At 43.1% G+C, this 22,994-nt stretch overlaps 1 protein-coding gene across 1 annotated transcript in view; it reads right to left on the reverse strand.

Moving 5' to 3' along the window:
• Positions 1-663: 663 nt before the first annotated feature.
• The window catches only part of tm9sf3 (transmembrane 9 superfamily member 3), a 144,161-nt gene continuing 121,830 nt past the window's right edge, over positions 664-22,994 (reverse strand). Inside the window, exons 11-15 of the mRNA XM_078199779.1 lie at positions 21,246-21,314; positions 14,720-14,866; positions 13,403-13,486; positions 12,187-12,263; positions 664-2,036 (exon numbers count right to left, since the gene is read on the reverse strand). Coding sequence (XP_078055905.1) covers positions 1,969-2,036; positions 12,187-12,263; positions 13,403-13,486; positions 14,720-14,866; positions 21,246-21,314 — 445 coding nt within the window. The 3' untranslated portion in view covers positions 664-1,968. The remainder of the gene's footprint in view (positions 2,037-12,186; positions 12,264-13,402; positions 13,487-14,719; positions 14,867-21,245; positions 21,315-22,994) is intronic.

Raw genomic sequence — 22,994 nt, forward strand, 5'->3', positions numbered from 1 at the left:
CTGTATTCTGTAATGTTACTACAGAACTCTTTATCCTATCAAAAGGCATAAGATTGAGTATCTCAATTTAATCTCTACCCTTGCTATTTTGAGAAAAAGAAAACACTCAGATTATAAACAGACACTTTTAAAATCAAGAAAATGGAAAATCATTCCAAGAAATACAGTATTTTAGAATATCTACAAGCTAACCCTATACTGTAAATTTTATTGGATACAGATCTTTCTCTACATCCTAGCTATGACTGTAACACTACATTCTGCACTCTCTCCTTCCCTTCTCCCTGGTGTATTCTATGAACTGTATGCCTTGTGTAGCACACAACAAACAATACTTTTCACTGTACCCCAGTACACGCGACAATCAAATCCTTCTCCCCATGTACTCTATGAACGGTATGCTCTATCTATATAGTGCACAAGAAACAATACTTTTCACTGTGTCCCAATACACGTGACAATAATCAATCAAATCAAATGTGTATATAGTTTACTTAACGAGACCTTTTATTTTATCTTGTCTTGAGAATATCTCAGCCCTCTCCAGACACCAAGATGCTTTCCAGCGATCCTGTTTCTGGATCAGCCAACCTTTCATTTCTGATGATGCTATTTTATCTGCAGTGCACACAACTGTTCCATTCTTAAAGACCACAACAACACTTATGTCTGAAAAGTTTTTATTTTGTTTTCATTACTCCTGAACATTCCTTCAAGCCGTAACACTCCAGATGATGCACGTGTCGAGTGCTCAGGTCGGATTAACAAAATTTTAGGTTCTAAATTACAATTTTGTTGAGCCTTCAGAGACAGAATTGGAAAAATACTAAAGAAGTCAGAGTAACATCCACACATATAATGGAGATACCATTTCCATGCAATGGCAGGCAAGATGTAAAAAGCCACCCAAAAATCGTCACACATTTATACACCAAATTAATTTGTTATCAGAAAAAGTACTATGTAATAAATCTGTACATCCAAATAAATTTGGGTTCTACGCCTAAAGTTACATTATAAGGTTATATACATTTATTACCCCCTTTCATATTATCTTAAGTAAAGCCTTCATTCCCACCGCAACAGAAAACAAGACTAAGCTGCAAGACTAACTCTTGGAGAGAAGGAAAAGAAAAACAAGAAAATCAGTTTATACGCCCAATTAAAATATTTCACTTAGAGCTTTCTAATAAAAACCATCAACAGATCACCAGCCTTTCAAACTGTACACTCGGGTTTTTTTTGTATGCTAACTACCGTGAAGTTCAGTGCAGACAATCATCTCTGTCCCTAAGTCTTCACTCTTTGGATGGACTAAAGCCGAGAACTAATTTATAACTTGTATCTCAGACTTGATGTACAGAAATTGAATTGGTCCAATTATAATCACAACTGATGTTCCTCCTATTACTGAAGATAATATATAAACTGTGTCAGATTTACAAATTAAAATAAATGCAATAAGCTCCCATTGATAAAGTACAAAAAAAACATAGCAGGTTTGTGAGCAACAGTCCCAGAAACTCGAATGCTCAGCTATTCTACAGCTACCTTCCTGATCTGTTTGGAAAGGTAACTGTCTCAGAATGGAGGCTCAATTAACTTTTAACTAGTCAGGTTTCCCCCTCCTCAATGGAACAAATGATATTAAATAAACTGTTTGTCCTCTTCATTGAAGAGAGCTAGTCTATTCTTCATTAATAAGCTATGTTTTATGTGGGAAGATTAGCACTGTATTGTAGTAATGCTTACTGCATATAATCCAAGCTTTTGCTGAACAGTTGGTTAAAGCAGTCAATATGAGCTCAGGATCAAGGGAAACAGATGTTGCTTTAAGCTTCCATGAATGGAACCCACACTTTACCCAGTGTTAACCCAATGTCTTCTTGCAGTTTAAACTGTGCAAGTTCCAGCCTAATGAACAAAAAGCAGTAAGTGATCCTCAGCTCCCTGGGTCTCTGGCCTTCATTAGTCAATTTTCACATTGGTGTAGATCTTTCGGACAAAGGCACTTGTTCCCATATAACCAACAGCACCTGGAAGAGAAGAACATGTTGTTACAGGGTGAGTATCTACTCATCTGTAGGATCTGTATAATAGTGAAGAATCTGCCTGTTCATTCATATTTAATCTGTGTCAGTTCTGATTTATAGTAAAGTAAAAACTGGAATCTTGTTGGTAATTTATTCATTTTGGGGTCATTGAGTACATTGCTTATTTTGGTTTGGATACTAATATTCAATTACTGGCAATGTAAAATGGTTTTGCATCACTAACAATATACGGTACCACACAAGAGGCTATTGGACAAGACTGCGACTCAGTTTGGGGGTAATATATTAGGGCCAGGAAAAGGTCATTTAATCCCATGAGTCTGTTCTATGATTCCCATACTATACCATCTCTGGTTAACAAAAATCCATTGTCAATGACCCTGCATCAATTGCTGTTTGCAGAAGGGAGATGTAAAATTCTAAAGCCCTTGTGTGTGGAGAAATGTTTGCTATTTTCCTCCTAAAGGCCTGACTCTAATTTTTGCTGTATGTCCCCTCGTCCTAAACTCCCCACTAGGAGGGATAGCTCCTATCGACTCTATCCATCTCCAATGTATGTGTGATGCCCAAAACTGATCTCGGTATTCCAGATGTTGTCCAAGGAATCTTGAAGTATGACTTCCACCCCCATGTGTTCCATTCATCTAGATATAAAAGCCAGCATGCCATTATTTTTAAATTATTCTTGTCACCGGTTTGTGACATTTTAATGATCTACTTGGACTCCCAATCTCTTTCATATTCACCAAGCCAGGCAATTTCCGCAGTAGCTAAATGGAGCTAACGGAGCTCTCCGCTGAATTGTATCAAGGGCCAGTCTTCAATGATGTGAGTCACTGATTAGGGTGCACCACAGCCGCAGCCCAGGTTCCCGGCAAGGACCCACTTGTGCCGATTTGTTGCACAAAGGCTTTGGTCATTGTGGAAGCGGTTGAGTGCCCAATGGTGGCAGGTTGAAGCTGGGAGGGCGGGCTGTGGGCTCTGTGATGAGGAAATGGTTTTAAATGGTGGTATGTTGGTTCCATTCCATAAGGCTATAAGAAATAGAAACAGAGTAGCCATTCAGGCCCTTGAGCCTGCTCTGCCATTCAATAGGATCATGGCTGATCCCGACATTCCTCATGTCACTTTCCTGTCCTTTCCCTGGAACCCTTGATTGCCTTACTGATCTGTCTCAGCCTTAAGTATACACAAGGACTCTGCCTCCGCCGCTCTCTGGGGCAAGGACTTCCAAAGACTCACAACCTTCCGAGAAGAAATTCCTCCTCATCTCAGTCTTAAATTGGCACCCCTTTATTCTGAGACTGTGCCCTCTAGTCCTAGACTCTGCCATGAGGGGGAAACAGCATTTACCCTGTCAAGCCCCTTAAGACATTCTATATGTTTCAATGAGATCACCTCTCATTCTTCCAAATTCCAATGGGTAGAGTCCCAACTTGTTTAACCTTTCTTCATAAGACAATCCCTCCATACTGGAGATCAGCATGCTGCTGCCACAGAGCCTCTGCTGTTATTCCTTGGCACGGTGGGCTTAGCCATACGGGCTGGTGTGATGGGACACATGCAGCAGGTGGATTGTTTCCTCCAGGGGGTGCAGGTCTCATCACGGGTGTACACTCTGAACTTTATCTCAGTGTAATAGTTCAATGGCTAGTGGAGGGAGGTCTCCTGAGATTTGACAAGACCTGAGTGCCAGACTATGTGTCATATGTTGCAGTGAGATTGAGAAATCTGTTTCAACGTTATTTTCAAAGCCATTTTTAATGAAGATGGTTATAGCAAGGACTTGGTCGTATGTGCTTCACCCTCACCGGAAGCCAGCTTGTTCAGCTTTCAAGGTTTTCCCCACCTGTGGCTCTATCCATTGTAAGATGCAACACTCGGCCCTCAGTACACACAGAGCAGGGACATTGGTCAGCTTTTGAAAGTAAATTTGGATCTTTGCCTGGTTCGGGAGCTCATGGTTTCGGATGTGTCAAGGTTTCGGTAGTCTTCCTACACAGATAACCCATGAAGAATTCAGCACATGCAGTGGGCACATGGGTCAAGGTGCTTGAAGGAACTTGGGAAGAATGTTATCCTGGCTGGCAGCAGTGCCAGGCTTGATTTTCTGTTGTACTTTGGCCGTCACTGCAGTGAAGGGTTCAGGGCTTGATCTGAAATTGAAATGCCTTTGAAAAGCTCTCCACCCAGTCTGTATTTGTTTCTTTCATTTTTTATAATCTATAATATGCTGCAACTGTACAGGACCTTGGTGAGACCACATTTGGAATATTGTGTGCAGTTCTGGTCACCTCACTATAAGGAGGATGTGGAGACACTGGAAAGAGTGCAGAGGAGATTTACCAGGATGCTGCCTGGTTTGGAGGGTAGGTCTTATGAGGAAAGGTTGAGGGAACTTGGGCTTTTCTCTTTGGAGCGGAGGAGGTTGACAGGAGACTTGATAGAGGTTTATAAGATGATGAGGGGGATAGATAGAGTGAACGTTCAAAGACTATTTCCTTGGGTGAATGGAGTGGTAACTAGGGGGCATAACTATAGGGTTCATGGTGGGAGATATAGGAAGGATGTTCGAGGTAGGTTTTTTACTCAGAGAGTGGTTGGGGTGTGGAATGGACTGCCTGCAGTGATAGTGGAGTCAGAAACTTTAGGAACATTTAAGAAGCTATTGGATAGGCACATGGAGTACTTCGGGATGATAGGGAGGAAATAGCTTGATCTGGGTTTCAGACAAAGCTCGGCACAACAACGTGGGCCGAAGGGCCTGTTCTGTGCTGTACTGTTCTATATCAATGACTAGGTGAGGAAAATTAAGTGCAATGTATCCAAGTTTGCATGCGAAACTTGGGGTGACATCAGTGCAGGTGGGTGGGTACACGGTGGCTGGGTAAGTGGAATGAAGTCTAGTTGGAAAGTGGGTGGTGATTTAATTTGATGAGTGAGCTGCTGCAGTGCATCTTGTAGATGGTACACACTGCTGCCACTTTAAGGCAGTGGTGGAGGGAATGAATGTTTAAGCTGGTTAATGGGTGACAATCATGCAGACTGCTTTGTCCTGGATGGTGTAAGCTTCTAGAATGCTATTGGAGCTGCACTCATCCAGGCAAGAGTATTCCATCACACTCCTGACTTTTGCCTTGTCGATGGTGGGCAGGCTTTGAGAAGTGAGGAGGGGAGTTACTTGCTGCAGAATTCCCAGCCTTTAGACCTGCTCTTGCAGACACAATATGACCGGTCCGGTTCAGTTCCTCAATGGTAATCCATAGGATGTCGATCATGGAGGAAATCAGCAATGGTAATGCCATTGAATGTCAGGGGACAAGGTAGATTCTCATTGGAGGTGGTCATTGCTGGCACTTGGAGGCAAAGCTTGATCAGGGATAGTCAGCATGGCTGATTAAGAGGGAGGTCATGTCAAACAAATTTGATTGAATTTTTTTTGTGGTGGTGACCAGGTGTGTGGACGAGGGTAGTGCAGTTCATAGAAATCATAGAAACCCTACAGTGCAGGAAGAGGCTATTCGGCCCATCGAGTCTGCACCGACCACAATCCCACCCAGGCCGTACTCCCATATCCCTACATATTTTTACCTGCTAATCCCTCTAACCTACACATCTCAGGACACTAAGGGGCAATTTTAGCATGGCCAATCAACCTAACCCGCACATCTTTGGTGTAGTTTATATGGATTATAGTTGATGTAGTTTATATGGATTTCAGCAAAGCTTTTGACAAGATCCCATATGGGAGACTTATAAAGAAGGCAAATGCACATGGGACACAGGATAATTTGTTGAAGTGGATTCAAAATTGGCTCAGTTTTAGGAGCCAGAGGGTGATGATAGAAGGTTGCTTTAATGACTGGAAGCCAGTGATGTACCACAGGGATCTGTATTGGGGCCCCCTATTTTTCATCATTTATAGAAACAACATAAATGACTATGTGCAAGTAGAACTAGTAAGTTTGCGGATGACACAAATTAGATTGGTGATTAACAGTGAGGCGTAGTGAGAAGATATAGACGGAATGGTCAAATGGGCAGGTAAGTGGCAGATGGAATTTAACCCTAAAAAGTGTGAGGTGATACACTTTGGAAGGAGTAATTTGACAAGGAAATACTCAATGAATGGTGGGACACTAGGAAGTTCTGTGGAACAAAGGGACCGTTGCGTGTTTGTCCACAGATTGCTGAAGGGGTAGGACATGTTCGTAGGCTGGTGAAAAAGGCATAAGGGACACTTGCCTTTATCAATTGAGGCATAGGTTACAAAAGCAGGGAATTCACGTTGGAGTTGTTATAGAACTTTGGTGAGGCCACAGCTGGAGTACTGTGTGCAGTTCTGGTCGCCACATGATCAGGAGGGTGTGATTGCATTGGAGGGGGTGCAGAGGAGATTCACCGGGATGCTGCCTGAGATGGAACATTTAAATTATGAAGAGAGGGTGGATAGGCTTGGGCTGTTTTCGTTGGAGCAAAGAATGAGGGGCGACCTGATCGAGGTGTACAAGATTATAAGCGGCATGGACAGAGTGGATAAGGAACAGCTGTTCCTCTCAGTTGTAGGGGAGATATAGGCTCAAGGTGAGGGGCAGGAGGTTTAGGGAGGATGTGAGGAAAAACTTATTTTTAACCCAGAGGGTGGTGAGGGTTTGGAATGCGCTGTCTGGGAGGGTGGTAGAGGCAGGATGCCTCACATCCTTTAAAAAGGACCTGGATGAGCACTTTGCATTAGGTGTGAGGTGTCGGTGCAGACTTGATGGGCCGAAGGGTCTCTTCTGTGCTGTACGATTGTACGATTCTATGATTGTGTGGTGTGGATGTTACTTGCCACTTAGCAGCCGAAGCCTGAATATTACCCAGTTCGGCTCAGCCAAGCTCTTCGTGAATAAAGTTTGAATGGTCCTATAACCTACTCCTGCTCCTATTTCTCTGAACAGAAGGATCTAAGGATTGAATGACATTATCCACGGAATTAAGTGCACTTCCAGGGAATTAAGTCATAATAAAGGTTAATAGCATTTTGGTATAATAAATGGAGACAAAAAGGTAAGGAAGGAAATGATAAATTTGTATAAAACATTAGTCAGGCCACAGTTAAACTGCAGCAGAAATATGCCAAGACCATGTTAGGGATGAAAAACTACAGGTTTTTTTTTAACGATATGGTAGGAAGAGTGGTGAGGTCCTGCAGCAGCAGTTTAGGGAGTTAGGTAGAAAGTTAAAAAGCAGGACCTCTAGGGTTGTAATCTCAGGATTACTCCCTGTACCGCGTGTGCTAGTGAGGCTAGAAATAGGAAGATAGAGCAGCTCAACACGTGGTTATTGAGGGAGGGTTTCAGATATCTGGACCATTGGGATCTCTTCTGGGGCAGGTGGGACCTGTACAAGGACAATTGCATCTAAACTGGAGGGGCATGAATATTCTGGCCGGGAAGTTTGCTTCTGTCACATGGGAGGATTTAAACTAATTTGGCAGGGAGGGTGGGAACCAAAGCAGAGGTGAATTAACTGAAAGGGAACCAGAGAGTTGGGCCAGTAAGACTCAGAGAAAGAGCAGCCAGGGTGTGGTTGCTAATCAAAGAGGGTCTGGTGGACTGAAGTGCATTTGTTTCAATGCGAGAAGTGTAACAGGTAAGGCAGATGAGCTTAGAGCTTAGATTAGTACTTGGAACGATGATGTTGTTGCTATTACAGAGACTTAGTTGAGGGAAGGACAGGACTGGCAGTTAACGTTTCAGGTTACAGATGTTTCAGGCAGGATAGAGGGGAATGTAAAAGAGATGGGGGAGTTGCACAATTGTTAAGGAGAATATCACAGCTATACTACGGAAGGACACCTCAGAGGGCTCATACAGCGAGGGAATATGGGTAGAGCTTAGGAATAGGAAGGGCGTAGTCACAATGTTGGGGGGTTTATTATAGGCCGCCCAACAGCCAGCGGGAGATAGAGGAACAGATATGTAGGCAGATTTTGGCAAGGTGTACAAGTGTCGGGGTTGTTGTGGTGGGTGATTTTAACTTCCCCTATTTGACTGGGATTCACTTAGTGCTAGGGGCGTGGATGGGGCAGAGTTTGTAAGGAGCATCCAGGGAGGCTTCTTGAAACAGTATGTAGATAGTCCAACTAGGGAGGGGGCTGTACTGGACCTGGTATTGGGGAATAAGCCTGGCCAGGTGGTTGACATTTCAGTAGGGGAGCAGTTTGGGAACAGTGATCACAATTCAGTAACCTTTCAGGTACTGATGGATAAGGATAAGTGCAGTCTGTCCTCGGGTGAAGGTGCTAAATTGGGGAAAGGCTAATTACAACAATATTAGGCAAGAACTGAAGAATGTCGGCTGGGGGCAGATGTTTGAGGGCAAATAAACATCTAACATGTGGGAGGCTTTTAAGAGTAAGTTGATAGGAATTCAGGACTGGCACATTCCTGTAAGGATGAAGGATAAGGATGACAAGTTTCAGGAGCCTTTGATAACGAGAGATATTGTGAGCCTACTCAAAAAGAAAAGGGAAGCATTTGCCAAGGCTAGGAGGCTGGGAACTCATGAAGCAAGTGTGGAATACAAGGAAAGTAGAAAGAAACTTAAGCAAGGAGTAAGGAAAGCTAAAAGGGGTCATGAAAAGTCATTGGCCAGCAGCATTAAGGAAAACCCTTCAGGTTTTTAATACATATATAAAGAACAAGAGGGTAGCCAGGGAGAGGGTTGGCCCACTCAAAGGCAGGGGAGGGAATCTATGTGTGGAGCCAGACAAAACGGGCGAGGTATTAAATGAGTACTTTGCGTCAAGATTCATCAAAGGGAAGGACTTGGTGGATGATGAATCTGGGAAATGTGTGGATAGTTTGAGTCATGTTGAGATCAAAAAGGTGGTATTGGGGGTCTTGAGAAACATTAAGGTAGACAAATCCCCAGGGCCTGATGGGATTTTTCCTGCGCAAGGCAGGAAATTGCTGGGGCCTTGGGAGAAATCTTTGTATCCTCACTGGCTATAGGGGAGGTTCCAGAGGATTGGAGAATAGCCAATGTTGTTCCTTTGTTTAAGAAGGGTAGCAAGGATAATCCAGGTAATTACAGGCCGGTGAGCCTTACATCACTGGTAGGGAAGTTATTCTTCAAGACAGGACTTACTCCCACTTGGAAATTAGAGTATTAACAAGAGGCAACATGGTTTTGTGAAGGGGAGGTTGTGTCTCACTAACTTCATCGAATTTTGAGAGGAAGTGACATAGATGATTGATGAGGGTAGGGCAGTGGATGTTGTCTACATGGACTTCAGTAAGGCCTTTGATAAGGTCCCTCATGGCAGACTGGTACTGAAGGTGAAGTCGCAGGGGTGAGCTGGCAAGATGGATACAGAACTGGCTCAGTCAGAGCTAGAAGACAGAGGGTAGCAGTGGAAGGATGCATTTCTGAATGGAAGGCTGTGACTAGTGGCATTCCTCAGCGATCAGTGCTGGGACCTTTGCTGTTTGTAATATATATATTTTATTTATATGTATATATATTAAAAAATGATTTGGAGGAAAATGTAACTGGTTTGATTAGTAAGTTTGTGGATGATACAAAGGTTGGTGGGATTGCAGATAGTGATGAGGACCGTTGGAGGATACAGCAGGATATAGATCAGTTGGAGACTTGGGCTGAGAGATGGAGTTTAATCCGGACAAATGTGAGGTAATGCATTTTGGAAGCTCTAACACAGATAGGAAATATACAGTTAATGGCAGAACCCTTAAGAGCATTGATAGGGGCAGAGGGATCTGGGTGTACAGGTACACAGGTCATTGAAAGTGGCAACACAGGGGAGAAGGTAGTCAAGAAGGCATACGGCATGCTTGCCTTCATCGGCTGGGGCATTGAGTTTAAAAATTGGCAAGCCATGTTGTAGCTTTATAGAACCGTAGTTAGGCCGCACTTGGAATATAGTGTTCAATTCTAGTTGCCACACTACCAGAAGGATGTGGAAGCTTTGGAGGGTACAGAAAAATTTACCAGGATTTTGCTTAGTGTGGAGGGCATTAGCTATGAGGAGAGGTTGGAGAAACTTGGTTTGTTCTCACTGGAACGATGAAGGTTGAGGGGCGGCTTGATAGAAGTCTACAAGATTATGAGGGGCATGGACAGACTAGATAGTCAGAAGCTTTTTCCCAGGGTGAAAGAGCCAATTACAAGTGGGCATAGGTTTAAGGTCCAAGAGGCAAGTGATAAAGGAGATGTACGAAGCAAGTGTTTTACACAGAGGGTGGTGGGTGCCTGGAATTTGCTGCTGAGGGAGGTCGTGGAAGCAGATACAATAGTGACTTTTAAGGGGCAGCTGGACAAATACATGAATTGGATGGGAATAGAGGGATATGGTACTCGGAAGGGTTTTAGTTCACACGGGCAGTATGGTCGGTGCAGGCTTGGAGGGCCGAAGGGCCTGTTCCTGTGCTGTAATTTTCTTTGTTCTTTATAGTTCTGAGGCCTGATGCAAGATAGTGGCACTGTTTCCAGTGGAGCTGAAACGACCAGAAGATTTAATGCCAGTTTAATAAAACCATCCAAAATTTTCAAAAGTAATACAGAATGACTATTTCCTCTGATTGACGAGGGGGCTTAGAAAAAGCTTCTTTACACAGAAGCTTTATTGGAACATGGGATACATTGCTGTGTGGAATGTTTGAGGCTGAGATAACTGATTGAAGGACAGGTAGTTATGGAGCTATAGGAGAAGGGGGAGAATGGCAATACTTTTGCAAACAGTCAACACTAACACAATAGATTGAAAGGCTTTTCGTCAGTGCTGTAAACACCCTTGTACGGATTACAGCCCTCCCCAGGCCTGTTGGGTGAACAGAGTTTCCACTGATCCTACAGAAAGTTTTCACATAGGTTCCAATACTTTGAAATGCTAATTGCCCAATAAAAAACTGAACGATATAGCTCCTTTCATTACTTCAGGACGTCCCAAAATAGAGCCAATTAAGAACTTTTTTTGAAGTGTAATTGCTGTTGTAATATAGGAAAATGCAGTTAATTTGTGTACAATGGGTTCCCAGAAACAGCAATCGCCAAGTAACACGCTTTGTGTGTTATTTGAAGGATAGATACTGGCCAGGTCACTGGGTAGAACGCCTCTGCTCTTCCTTCAAACTGTGCCACCTGCAGACAGGGCCTCAAACCTGGTTTAACATTCATCTGAAAGATGGCACCTCTAACAATGCTGCACTCCCTCGGTACTGCAGTGGAATGTCAGCCTTGGCTAAGTACTCTGGAGTGAGACTTGAACTCATGACCCTCTGACACAGAGGTGAGCATGCTACCAACTGAGCCATTGCTGGCGCATCAAAAACACATCAAACTTCCAATTCTGTTCAGATAATTTCCACCTCTTTCACTGAAGGTGCTAGCTTTTTGCTTTGGTGATGACAGGCCCACTTCATCGTGTATGAGACTGGGCACTTGCTGTCGGTGTCAGTGTGTAAATTTAACTTGCTCTCACTGATATGCCCACTTCCTGATGCAAATTGTTGCTTAAATGCCTTACTTCAAAGATGGAAGCTAATACCATGCTAAGGGAGAGGGTAGAGAGCACATTAACTAGTGACACCTACAATAAAGATAGCAGAGAAACTGGGACATGTATCATCAGGGGAAAAAAAGAGGCAGAGGCCTTTACAGCCTTTAAAGAAATGTCTAATAAATATTTGCAGCAGATAAGTATGGGTATGGGACATAATGGGGCTAGTTTTCTATTTTTCCAACAGACATAATAGTCGAGGAAATCTAATAGACCCATAACAAATTATGGCAAGTTATATCCATTTTGCAGCTCCTGACTTAATAGGAATGTGAATAAAGTACAGTTTTACATTTAGAGAAAGTGTTTTTAAACTCTGTATCTATCCCATCACATAGATAAAGTAATGTTTATTGCTAGATCTGGGACATTCACTGAAAGCAAACCCTGGATGATAATTCTAGAAAGCTTCACGCTTTAATTCTAAACCAAAGTCCATCGTTTTGCCAATAGACAAATTCAAGTGCCCAGTTGGCACTGGATTTAAACTGGTAACTCTGGATTTATCGTCCATTTGTCCTCTGGCACTTTGACGAACCTTGACCCGTGCATTTCCATTTCACTTACCACACATGATCCCAAGTGCAGTGCTGAATACTGCCATGTATCCAAAGTAGAACGCTGTTTGAAACAGTCCATACATTCTGTTGTGGGAATAAAGTGAGAGAGGTAAGTAGCACACATATACATCATTTCAAGCCCGTCATTTATTTTGATCAATATAATGGAGTTGAGTTCTATTTTCCATCCGGGCCACAGTGCTAGCAAGTGATCAGTCTTTACCATGAAATGCAGAGCAAGTCCCCACTTCAGAGGAAACTCATTTCTACAGAAGCACGAGTTTACCATCTCCCACACAACTCATCCTGTGCACTGAGGGAAAACTCACATTTCAGAAACAAATTAGGAGCAATGGTGTCCACTTTAATCCCCAAGAGGAAAGTGAAAAATGGCCAATCCTATTTCAGACAGGACCCTTACAACCAGTGTGCAGAGGTATTGGGCTGGATTTAACCTCGGGTCCCACAGGTTCAAAGGTCTGTGACACCATCACCCTGCCTCAGCTCATTTGTTACCATAAAACATTCAACTGTGCCTTCGCTAGACTTGACTGTAGTCCTGGCCAGCCTCCCACATTGCGTCCTCTGTAAATTTGACGCGATCCAGAACTCTACTGCCTTTGCCTTAACTAGCATCAAGTCCCATTCACCCATCACCCCTGTCCTCACTGGCCTACTGCGGTTCCACACCATAATTTTAAAATTCTTATCCTTGTTCTCAAACTCCTGCATGTCCTCTCCCTTTCTATTTGCCTCTTCCTTTCTAAGCCCTGTAATAATCCTCATATCTATGCTTCTCTAATTCTGGTCTCTAGCACATCCCTGTCTTTAAATCACACCATCACTGGTGACCTTAAACTCTGGAACTGCTTTCCTAGTCCTCCTTGGTCTCTCCTCCCTCTTTTAAGATGCGCATTAGGTCGCCTGTCCTAATATCTCCTTGTGACTCTGTCAAATTTTGCTCTATAAAGCTCCTTGGTAAATTTAATTACGTTACAGGCTCTACAAGTTCCCGTTCTTCCACTGTACAGTGCCGCTAGCTTAGAAAAGCAGGGGGAGTACTTTAGAGGAGTTGAATAATAGGATATGCAGAGGCTAGGTTAACTTAATAAAACTGCTCATTCAATCAATTTACTCCAATTTTGTATTAAATACTTCAAAATATGAGAGAATGTGGGCAACCCTTTTGGCATGGCAGTTAAATAGAAAATATAATTGCTTACTTTGTTTTGAAGAAATAGTAGTAGAACGAGTACATGTAAACATAGACTGCAGTGGATGCAGCAGAAAGGAAGCTTGTCCATTGCCTGCAATACAGCAAAATGTTTGTTTAAAAAAATGACTCATTAAGAAAGAATCGATGGCTAACATGCTTTTGAGAATGAAAATGTCAAGCACAATACAAGTTTTAACTCGAAAATGCGCTCATCTTGGAGCTTATTTTGAGGAAACAGTGCCACAATTGTATTAAACCAGCCGTTATTTAATAATGTAAAACGGTGTCCAAATTCTGATAGCCGTGCCTGTCTTGTCTTAGAAACAGATCTTTGTGCGATAGGTTTTTGTTCTGAATGAAAAGCTCCGTCTAATTCAAAAGCAGAGTCACATGGCAAAGGTCTGACCCCACTCTGTACGGGGCTCTTTACTGCAATTGGCTGTGGGAAGGAGGTGAATGGTTCAAGGTTGATGCTGTTGCAATGAAAGTCAAAGAACGTTTATCATACAAAATGCCAGCTTTTAATCAAAACTACCACAACGTCAGCTCCTCTGGCCATGAAGTTGTTCTAATCTAAGCTCTAAGCAGGGCACTTGACACAAATAAAAGTGAAACTAAATCCATATTATTACAGGTTGAGATAACTGCGTCAGGAAATGGGCATTTCATGTACAAGATCAGGGTTCCCAATCTACAGCAGTAATGAGCCTGCGATGCAGCACGCAAGGTGAGAACGGGACACGGCTGCACTGTGGGCGGCACGGTAGCGCAGTTGTTAGCACTGCTGCTTCACAGCTCCAGGGTCCCGGGTTCGATTCCCGGCTCGGGTCACTGTCTGTGTGGAGTTTGCACATTCTCCTCGTGTCTGCGTGGGTTTCCTCCGGGTGCTCCGGTTTCCTCCCACAGTCCAAAGATGTGCGGGTTAGGTTGATTGGCCAGGTTAAAAATTGCCCCTTAGAGTCCTAAGATGCGTAGGTTAGAGGGATTAGCGGGTAAATATGTGGGGGTAGGGCCTGGGTGGGATTGTGGTCGGTGCAGACTCGATGGGCCGAATGGCCTCCTTCTGCACTGTAGGGTTTCTATGATTTCTAAAGCCCTTCACAGTTCGAAAGCCTGATGAAATATGCTATTCATCTGGACGACCTTTGGCTGTGAAACATTCATCCGTCAGAGGGTGAGCAAGGGGAGACAGAATCTGTTTCTTTTTCCAGCATGGCTTATTCTCATGGTAGGATTCACTTTTGTGCAGGGAGCAGGTTGCAGGCTTGAGCAGAATAAACTTTTGCCAAAGTTTAAACAGATGGACAAGAGCTCTTAAACTTACCACCTGTAGTCTTCAGCATTGAGCAGGAAATAAGTGCAGACGATGGTCACACAGACTGTTACGATGCAGAGGATAACCAGGACAAGCATCATAAAGCCATATACATAATAAATCTTGTAAGCCCAAAAAGAAGTGAAGATGAAGTACCTAAAGACAGAAAACTCAACATGAATGTTCCCTCTCAATTAATCTGGCCAAGTGCAGGGGCAATACGTGTAATTACTGTTCACAAATCTGTTCTCCCATGCCATAATAATATTAAATGACACACCAGGTTTTCTACTTATTTTCCACAATGGAACACAGCAAGTTGTTTCATGCACTGCTGCGATCAATTTTGTAATTGGTATCAAAATATGGTACAATTTTACAATTAAATCTTTAATATTGAGACATTTGTCATCTCACAGCAATTGCCCCGGATGGGTCTGTGTCCTTCAGTATTCCTAGCAGTGGGATGGTAGCACAGTGGTTATGTTACTTGGCCAGTAACGCACAGTAATTTCAATTCTGGTTCCGACTAAAGGTTAACCGTCAACCTGAAAGGGTAACTGTTTCCCGCTTCGCAGATGCTGCCAGACCTGCCGAGTATCCCAGCATTTTCTGTTTTAATTATAAAAATCCGGAAGTCTGGATTGATGATCTGAACACAAAGTTAACTGACACCTTGATTTTAAAACACTCATCCTTGTTTTCAATTCCCTCCATATACATGTTCCTCCTTCCTTTTACTCTTCTCCAGCCCCACAGCCCTCAGAGATATCTGCGCTCATCCAATGCTAGCCTCTTGCATATCCCTGATTTTAATCGCTCCATCACTGGTGGCTGTGCCTTCAGCTGCCTTGGCACTAGGTTCTCAAATTCCCTCAGTCCACCTTTGATTCTCTCCCCCTCTTTTCTCCTTTAAGACACTCTATAAAACCTCTCTCCTTGATCAATCCTTTGACTGTATGTCTGAATCTTGCCTAATGCGGCTTGGCGTCTAATTTATATCACCACCGTGAAGTGCCTCAGGACATTTTGTTAATGTAAAGGTGCCTTAGCAACATAAGCAGTAGTTGTCAAATCCCACCAAGGCAGTTGGCCGCAAGTTCAGTCGTTTAAATAAATGTGGGTTAAAAACCTAACATCAGCAACAGTGACCATGAAACAACTGGAAAGTCATAAAATACCCACCTGGTTCAGTAAACGTTCTCTGAAATGACCTCGAAAGTCACTCCATTGTATTAAACTGCAATGAAAAAGCCTCATAAAATTGGACTGATCATCTGGTTTCGACACAAGTGTTGGACACTACAAAAGAAGACTTTGCCCAACTGTGACTTTAGTGTACCTTTAGAAAGGTGTTTTTTTTTAAAAATCATGCACTCTGCAGTTATAAGCAAACCTTTTCAGTTCGTTTTTCCTCATTGTTGCCCGGCTGTCTATGAGAGTCTTTTTATTGCTGCTTAAACAGCGGATTGTTTATTTTTACTGGGATGTTTATGACTCTGCATTGTTAGGAGAAAAACCGGTTGGCAGGTCAGATGATAGTTTTGTTTTCATTTTCAGTTTGGATCTGCAGGTGAGTTTTAGTTTTAGAAGGGGCATCAAGCTGAAAAGGAGTGTCTCTCTCTCTCTGGTTTTGGAAATTCTGCTGGTTAGCTGAAAGCCAGGTCTTGCCTTTCTGAAGGGGGGAATCGGCTGTTGGTGGCTTGCCTAGAGTCCCTGGTGTTTTGGGAAGCTGTTCTAACCTGTTCTGAGTCTATCCAGAGAACTGCAAACTTCATCCAAAGGTCTCAATTCCAGTATCACATGAGCATTGGTCTTTGCTGTGTTAAACCTGTGGAAAGGGTCCTTTGTCTACAGGATTGGTTTGATTGGAACACATTAGATATATTTGTTGAGGTACATTATTGTGGTTGGTTTGTTTGTAATTAATAACAGTGATTGCTAATTTTCTTACTATACACGTTAACTATATTCTTAAATAAACTTTGCTTGATAAAAGCTCCCTAGTGGGTCATTTGAATCATACGTGAGGTGAAACATATCGTGCTTATCCTAGACAAATTAAAGAGGCAAAACTTATGATCCAGGCAGGCTCCATAAAACACTGGAATTTCTGACCTGAACCATAACACTGACTCTGCAAAGTTCTCAGATTCAGAGTGGTTGCAGCACAGAAAAAGGCCATTCAGCCTGCTGCTTCTGTGCTGGCCCTTGAGGAAGCAACTCACCTTGTGCCACTCCCTTGCCTGTTCCCCATAGCTCTGGAGTCTTTTTGCATTGCATATAACAACCCAATTCCTTTTTGCAAGCCTCGACTGACCCTGCCTCCACCATGCACGTGCGCACACACAGGTGGTGGATTCCAGATCCTCACCACTCACTGCTTGAAAAAGATTTTTCTCATGTCACTATTGCTTCTTTTACCAATTACCTCAAAGCTGTGCTCTCTGGTTGACAATCCTTCCACCAGTGGGAATAGTTTCTTCCTATCTACTCTCCAGACTCCCCAGTGATTTTGAGTATCTTTGTCAAATTTCCTCGCAATCCCCATTTCTTCAAGGAGAACAGCCCTAACTTCTTCAATCTTTCTAGGTGACTAACGCTTATCCTCCCTGAAACCATTCTCGTGAATCTCTTCCATACCTCGATCATACCTTCACATCCTTCCTAAAGTGTGATCCCCAGAACTGAACACAATAGTCCAGGAGCCAAATCAGTGTTTATGCAAGTATAACAAACTTTCTGGCTTTTGTGCATGCCTCTATTGATATAGCCTAGGATGCCTCATTAACATCTGGGGATCTGTGCCAAAACTGGGACAGCTGTCATACAGACTAGTCAAGCATCAGCCTAACAGTCATACTCGCAGAAGGAAACCCTTCAGCTAACATTTCAGATGTCATCAATATCCTTGGGTATATACTGCTATCCTGTCTCACTAGCAGGACAGATCTACCAGAAGTCGCAGCATAGTGGTGTACAGTCAGGGGGCAGTGGCGCTTGGAAGTCCTCAACATTTTTTGGGGCCACTGCTGTTTGTAATATTTATTAATGATCTGGATGAGGGTATAGTTGGGTGGATTAGCAAATTTGCTGATGACACCAAAGTCGGTGGTGTGGTAGACAGTGAGGAAGGGTGTCGTAGTTTGCAGGAAGACTTAGACAGGTTGCAAAGTTGGGCCGAGAGGTGGCGGATGGAGTTTAATGCGGAGAAGTGTGAGGTAATTCACTTTGGTAGGAATAACAGATGTGTTGAGTATAGGGCTAACGGGAGGACTTTGAATAGTGTGGAGGAGCAGAGGGATCTAGGTGTATGTGTGCATAGATCCCTGAAAGTTGGGAATCAAGTAGATAAGGTTGTTAAGAAGGCATATGGTGTCTTGGCGTTTATTGGTAGGGGGATTGAATTTAGGAGTCGTAGCGTTATGTTGCAACTGTACACAACTCTGGTGCGGCCGCACTTGGAGTACTGTGTGCAGTTCTGGTCCCCACATTACAGGAAGGATGTGGAGGCTTTGGAGAGGGTGCAGAGGAGGTTTACCAGGATGTTGCCTGGTATGGAGGGGAGATCCTATGAGGAGAGGCTGAGGGATTTGGGATTGTTTTCGCTGGAAAGGCGGCGGCTAAGAGGGGATCTTATTGAAACATATAAGATGATTAGAGGTTTAGATAGGGTGGATAGTGATAGCCTTTTTCCTCTGATGGAGAAATCCAGCACGAGGGGGCATGGCTTTAAATTGAGGGGGGGTAGTTATAGAACCGATGTCAGGGGTAGGTTCTTTACCCAGAGGGTGGTGAGGGATTGGAATGCCCTGCCAGCATCAGTAGTAAATGCGCCTAGTTTGGGGGCGTTTAAGAGATCCGTAGATAGGTTCATGGACGAAAAGAAATTGGTTTAGGTTGGAGGGTCACAGTTTTTTTTTTTTTTAACTGGTCGGTGCAACATCGTGGGCCGAAGGGCCTGTTCTGCGCTGTAATGTTCTATGTTCTATGTTCTATTCCCATGAAGTCTCATGTTGTCAAGTCAAACACCGGCAAGTAACCTCCTAATCGCTACCTACAACTCTGTCCTCAATTGATGACTCAGTACTCCATCTTGCTGAACACCAACGGCAAGAGCACAGATTGCTGAGTTCAATGTTTGTCACTAAGTGTGGTTTGGAGCAGCTGAAGAATATAGTTGCCAGGCTGGGTTTGTAGAAGATGACGACAGGACCAAAAAGAGAAAATAAATCTACTTAACTGTGCACAGTTCTGGTCAGCATGTTATACATCCTTTACAAAGTACCTGGATGAGCACTTGGCACATCATAACATTCAGGGCTATGGGGCAAAGGCCAAAGATGGGAGTTCAAGTGTTTCTCACGTGTCGTGCAGACTCGATGGGCTGATGGGCCTCTTCTGCACTGTTTGATTATTTGATTAACCGCATCTTTACCAATTTACCTGTCACAGATGCGCCCTCCCAAGATAGCAATGGTAGGAGTGACTACTGCAGTGCTTGTGAAAATGATGTCCACCATTATGTTGTGTGGCATTACCACTGTGCTAACTTGGTAGTTTCAGAACAAATCTTATTGCTCATAACTGGGCATCCATGAGGTACTGTACGCCATCAGCATCAGAATTGTATTCCATCACAATCTGTAACCTTTGTCCTTCCTTCATCTGACGAAGGAGTAGCGCTCCAAAAGCTTGTGATTTCAAATAAACCTGTTGGACTATAATCTGGTGTTGTGTGATCTCTCACCATGTCCATCCCAGTCCAATACCAGCATCTCCACATCATATTCCATCATCATAAGTGGACATGTCCACAGATGACTGCAGTGTATTCGCAACTCCTCAGATAATGAAGCAATCTGTGCCCCAATGCAGCAAGATATTGGACAACATTCAGGCAAGTAACATTTGTACCACATGTAGTTGGGACAATGATTAGTCCAATGAGAAAAGTATCTAACCAATCCCTTGACATTCAATAGCATGATCATTGCTAAATTCCTATCCTTGGTGAGCACCACTAAACAGAAACAAAACCAGTCACAAATTCTGCAGTTAGTTGGTTCCAACTGCATCCATTCCATAGCCAGATACATGCCACCGCCCCACCCCCACCCAAAGGCTGAATCTACATTGCACGTTTAAACAAAACTGGTACAAAACAAGTTTCTATTTGACAACAAGACAGGATTTGCGGAGAGGGGGAGTTAATGTGTTGAGTCCAATATGACGCTTCTTCAGAACGCATCAAAAAAATATACTGAGTTTTAGAATTTTCCCAAATGCTCCAATGCATTGCAATTTAGAAACTCATTACATTACTGCAGCCAACATTAAATTATTTCAGTAACTGCATGAAATTTTCATTGAATTATAACAAACACACTGAAACCTGGGTTATTTCTGCACAAGAACTTTTAACTGTAGAACAGCAGTCTCCGAACTCCGATCCGGGTGCAGCCCGCTGCGGGCCGGATGTGGCCCGCGGGCCATAGTTTGGAGACCTCTGCTGTAGAACACTGATTTGTTAAAGCTGCTGGCAGAGGTTTAGATGTGGCAATGAATAAAGATAATTATCGCACTGCTACAGTGAAATACACAGACTTTAGCGTGATGTTTCCTTATAATATATTTGTAGCAATGCATTGAATCCCAACAACACTACAAGTACCTCAGATAAACAGTCTCAATAAGACACCTCATTACTTTCAGATTGCAATGAAATATACTTAAGACAGGGTAGATGTGGAAAATGCTGGAAATACTCAGTGCGGGCAGCATTTTCCCACAGAAACAGAATTAATCTTTCAGCTTGATGACCCTTTGTCAGAACCAGTGCCGTCAGACCGGCTGAGCATTTGCAACACCTGCAGTATTTTGCTTTGCTGAACAGATATTTCCTTCTCTCCAAAAAATTAGATCTAAGCAGCTACTGAAAGTGAAGGACTTTTCAAAGATAGTAACTCAGTGCCCACCTTTCTTTTTGAGGCCATTTCATTAATGTCGCTTGTGATTACGATCGATAGAAGGATTAGATGGGAAATGAGGAAGACCATTTTCACACGGAGGGGTGGTGGGGGGTCTGGAACTCACTGCCTGAGGGGGCAGCAGAGGCACAAACCCTCAACTCATTTTAAAGATGTCTGGATTGGCACCTCAGGTGCTGGAACCTGCAGGGTTACAAACCAACGCTGGAAAGAAGGATTAGGCTGTGTGGGGAGGGAGTCATCTTTTGGGTGGGCAGAATGACCTCCTTCTGTGCTCTAGCTTTTGCTGCGTTTTCTAAAATGTTGAAGTATCTGATGAGAAGGGATGCGAGGAGGGGATAAGGGAGTGACAGCATGCAGATCGCTCCTCAGGACAGCCAGCACTGACACAATGGGCTGAATAGCCTTCATCTGTGCTGTAAAATTCTATTCTATAATCCATTATGGAGCATCAATGTAAGTTATGAATTCAGCCTTGAACTACACAATACAATGTGAACCTGTGCTGAGGCAGAATGAAGAGCGCACAGCACAAAGAAACTTACATTTCAATAAAAATAGATCCAAAAGGCAGGATTCCACCCAAGCATACAATAACAGCAGGCTCCATGAACCTGCAACACAAGATCAAAATTAGAAATAGTCAGCTTAATGCAACAAGTCAAAAGCATCATCTGTGGATGCAGCATTGTCCAAAAGAGATTCCAACTGTGAAGAGGCCTTTTAGTTTGGTTGTGTGAGCTAGCTTCCTCTGCACAGCAAGGTCAAAAGGTTAACAACTTCTACCCTTCCAACAACAGAGGATAGAGCCTGTTTTCACCCGCTGAAGGAAATTGTGAATTGCCTTTTTACCCCCCCCAGAGAGCACTCAAATAGAACTGGATAAACACAGTATTCCACAGACCACTAAGCATTTATACAAGGCGCATTCAAAATGTTAAATTACTAGCTTAAGCACCTTGTTGAATGCTAGTGAGGATTGCAGGCAAAATGGACACTAAGTACTTCCCAGTGATGTGATAGCGGCAACTACATGAGCAAGCCTTCTAAAGAATGAAGATTAAAGTCAGGCGGTGAAATGGGAGGAGGCAGGGGGTGGGGAAGAGAAGATGGGACCATAATGTCTGAAATTATTAAATGTCCTGAATTTCCTACCCATTTCTGAAACCACTTTTTTCACTGCCTTCCTTTTTGGAGCTACTTTAATCTTCTCATTTTCCCTGCCTGAGATGATCTTTGAATCATTTTGCAATTCTTAACCTTGCAAACTTCCTTCATTTTAAAAAACCCGAAACTGTTAACCTCCGACTGTATTGTGACAGTTCATGTTCTGGACTCCTGGTTTCTTGCAGTTCCCTATCCTCCCTTGTTTTCAAGGGTAAACTAGTTCAGTGATTATGGTTTCTGAACCAGCAAGAGTGGGGTCATGAGTTCAAGTCATGGCAAATTGTGAATCTGAATTTGATAAATTGCCTCTCAGCACCCTGTGAAGTGGCCTCGCAAGCCGCTCTGCAGTAAAGACACAACAACAATAAATGCAATCCTGACTGCATCACAGGGATAAAGTAAAATTATTCAGTCTTAGCACGCCAGTGTTCGAGAAGGATCGAAATTCAAACACTAACCAATCTTTTCTAGATAAAGGACCAACATTTAAATAGTGTCCTTCACAATTTCAGGACATTCCAAAGTGCTTCACATAAAGCAGTTTTAAACAGTCACAGAGATAAACAATTTACCCACACAGCAAGCTCCCACAAACAACCAATATTAACCCATCACCTGTTATTGGAATGACTTAGACCATGGCGCATAGAACACAATTTCAAAGTTTGCCGATGAAACGAAACTTTGAAGCATTATGAACAATGAAGAGGATATGTAGAACTTTGAAAGGGCATAGACAAGTTGATGGACTAGATGGACACATGGTAGATGAAATTCAATGCAGGGAAGTAAGATGTGGTTCATTCTGGCGGGAAGAACATGGAGGGTATATAAAATAAAAGGTACAACTTTGAAGGAGCAGAGGAACCTGGGTGTATATGTGCATAAATCATTGAAGGTGGCAGGACAGGTTGAGAGAGCAGTTAATAAAGCAAGCAGTATCCAGGGCTTTATTAAGAGGACCATAGAGTACAAGAGTAAGGAGGCTATGCTGAGACAAGGCAGAAGTTCAGCTTCAACTGGAGTAGTTTCCAGCCTGGGTGCCGTACTTTGGATGTGAAGGCGTTGGAGAGAGTGAAGAAAAGATTCACAAGAATGGTTCTAGGGATGAGGAGCTTCAGTTATGT

This window comes from Mustelus asterias, chromosome 28 (genome assembly GCF_964213995.1).
Source record: "Mustelus asterias chromosome 28, sMusAst1.hap1.1, whole genome shotgun sequence".
NCBI classification, from domain to species: Eukaryota; Metazoa; Chordata; class Chondrichthyes; order Carcharhiniformes; family Triakidae; genus Mustelus; species Mustelus asterias.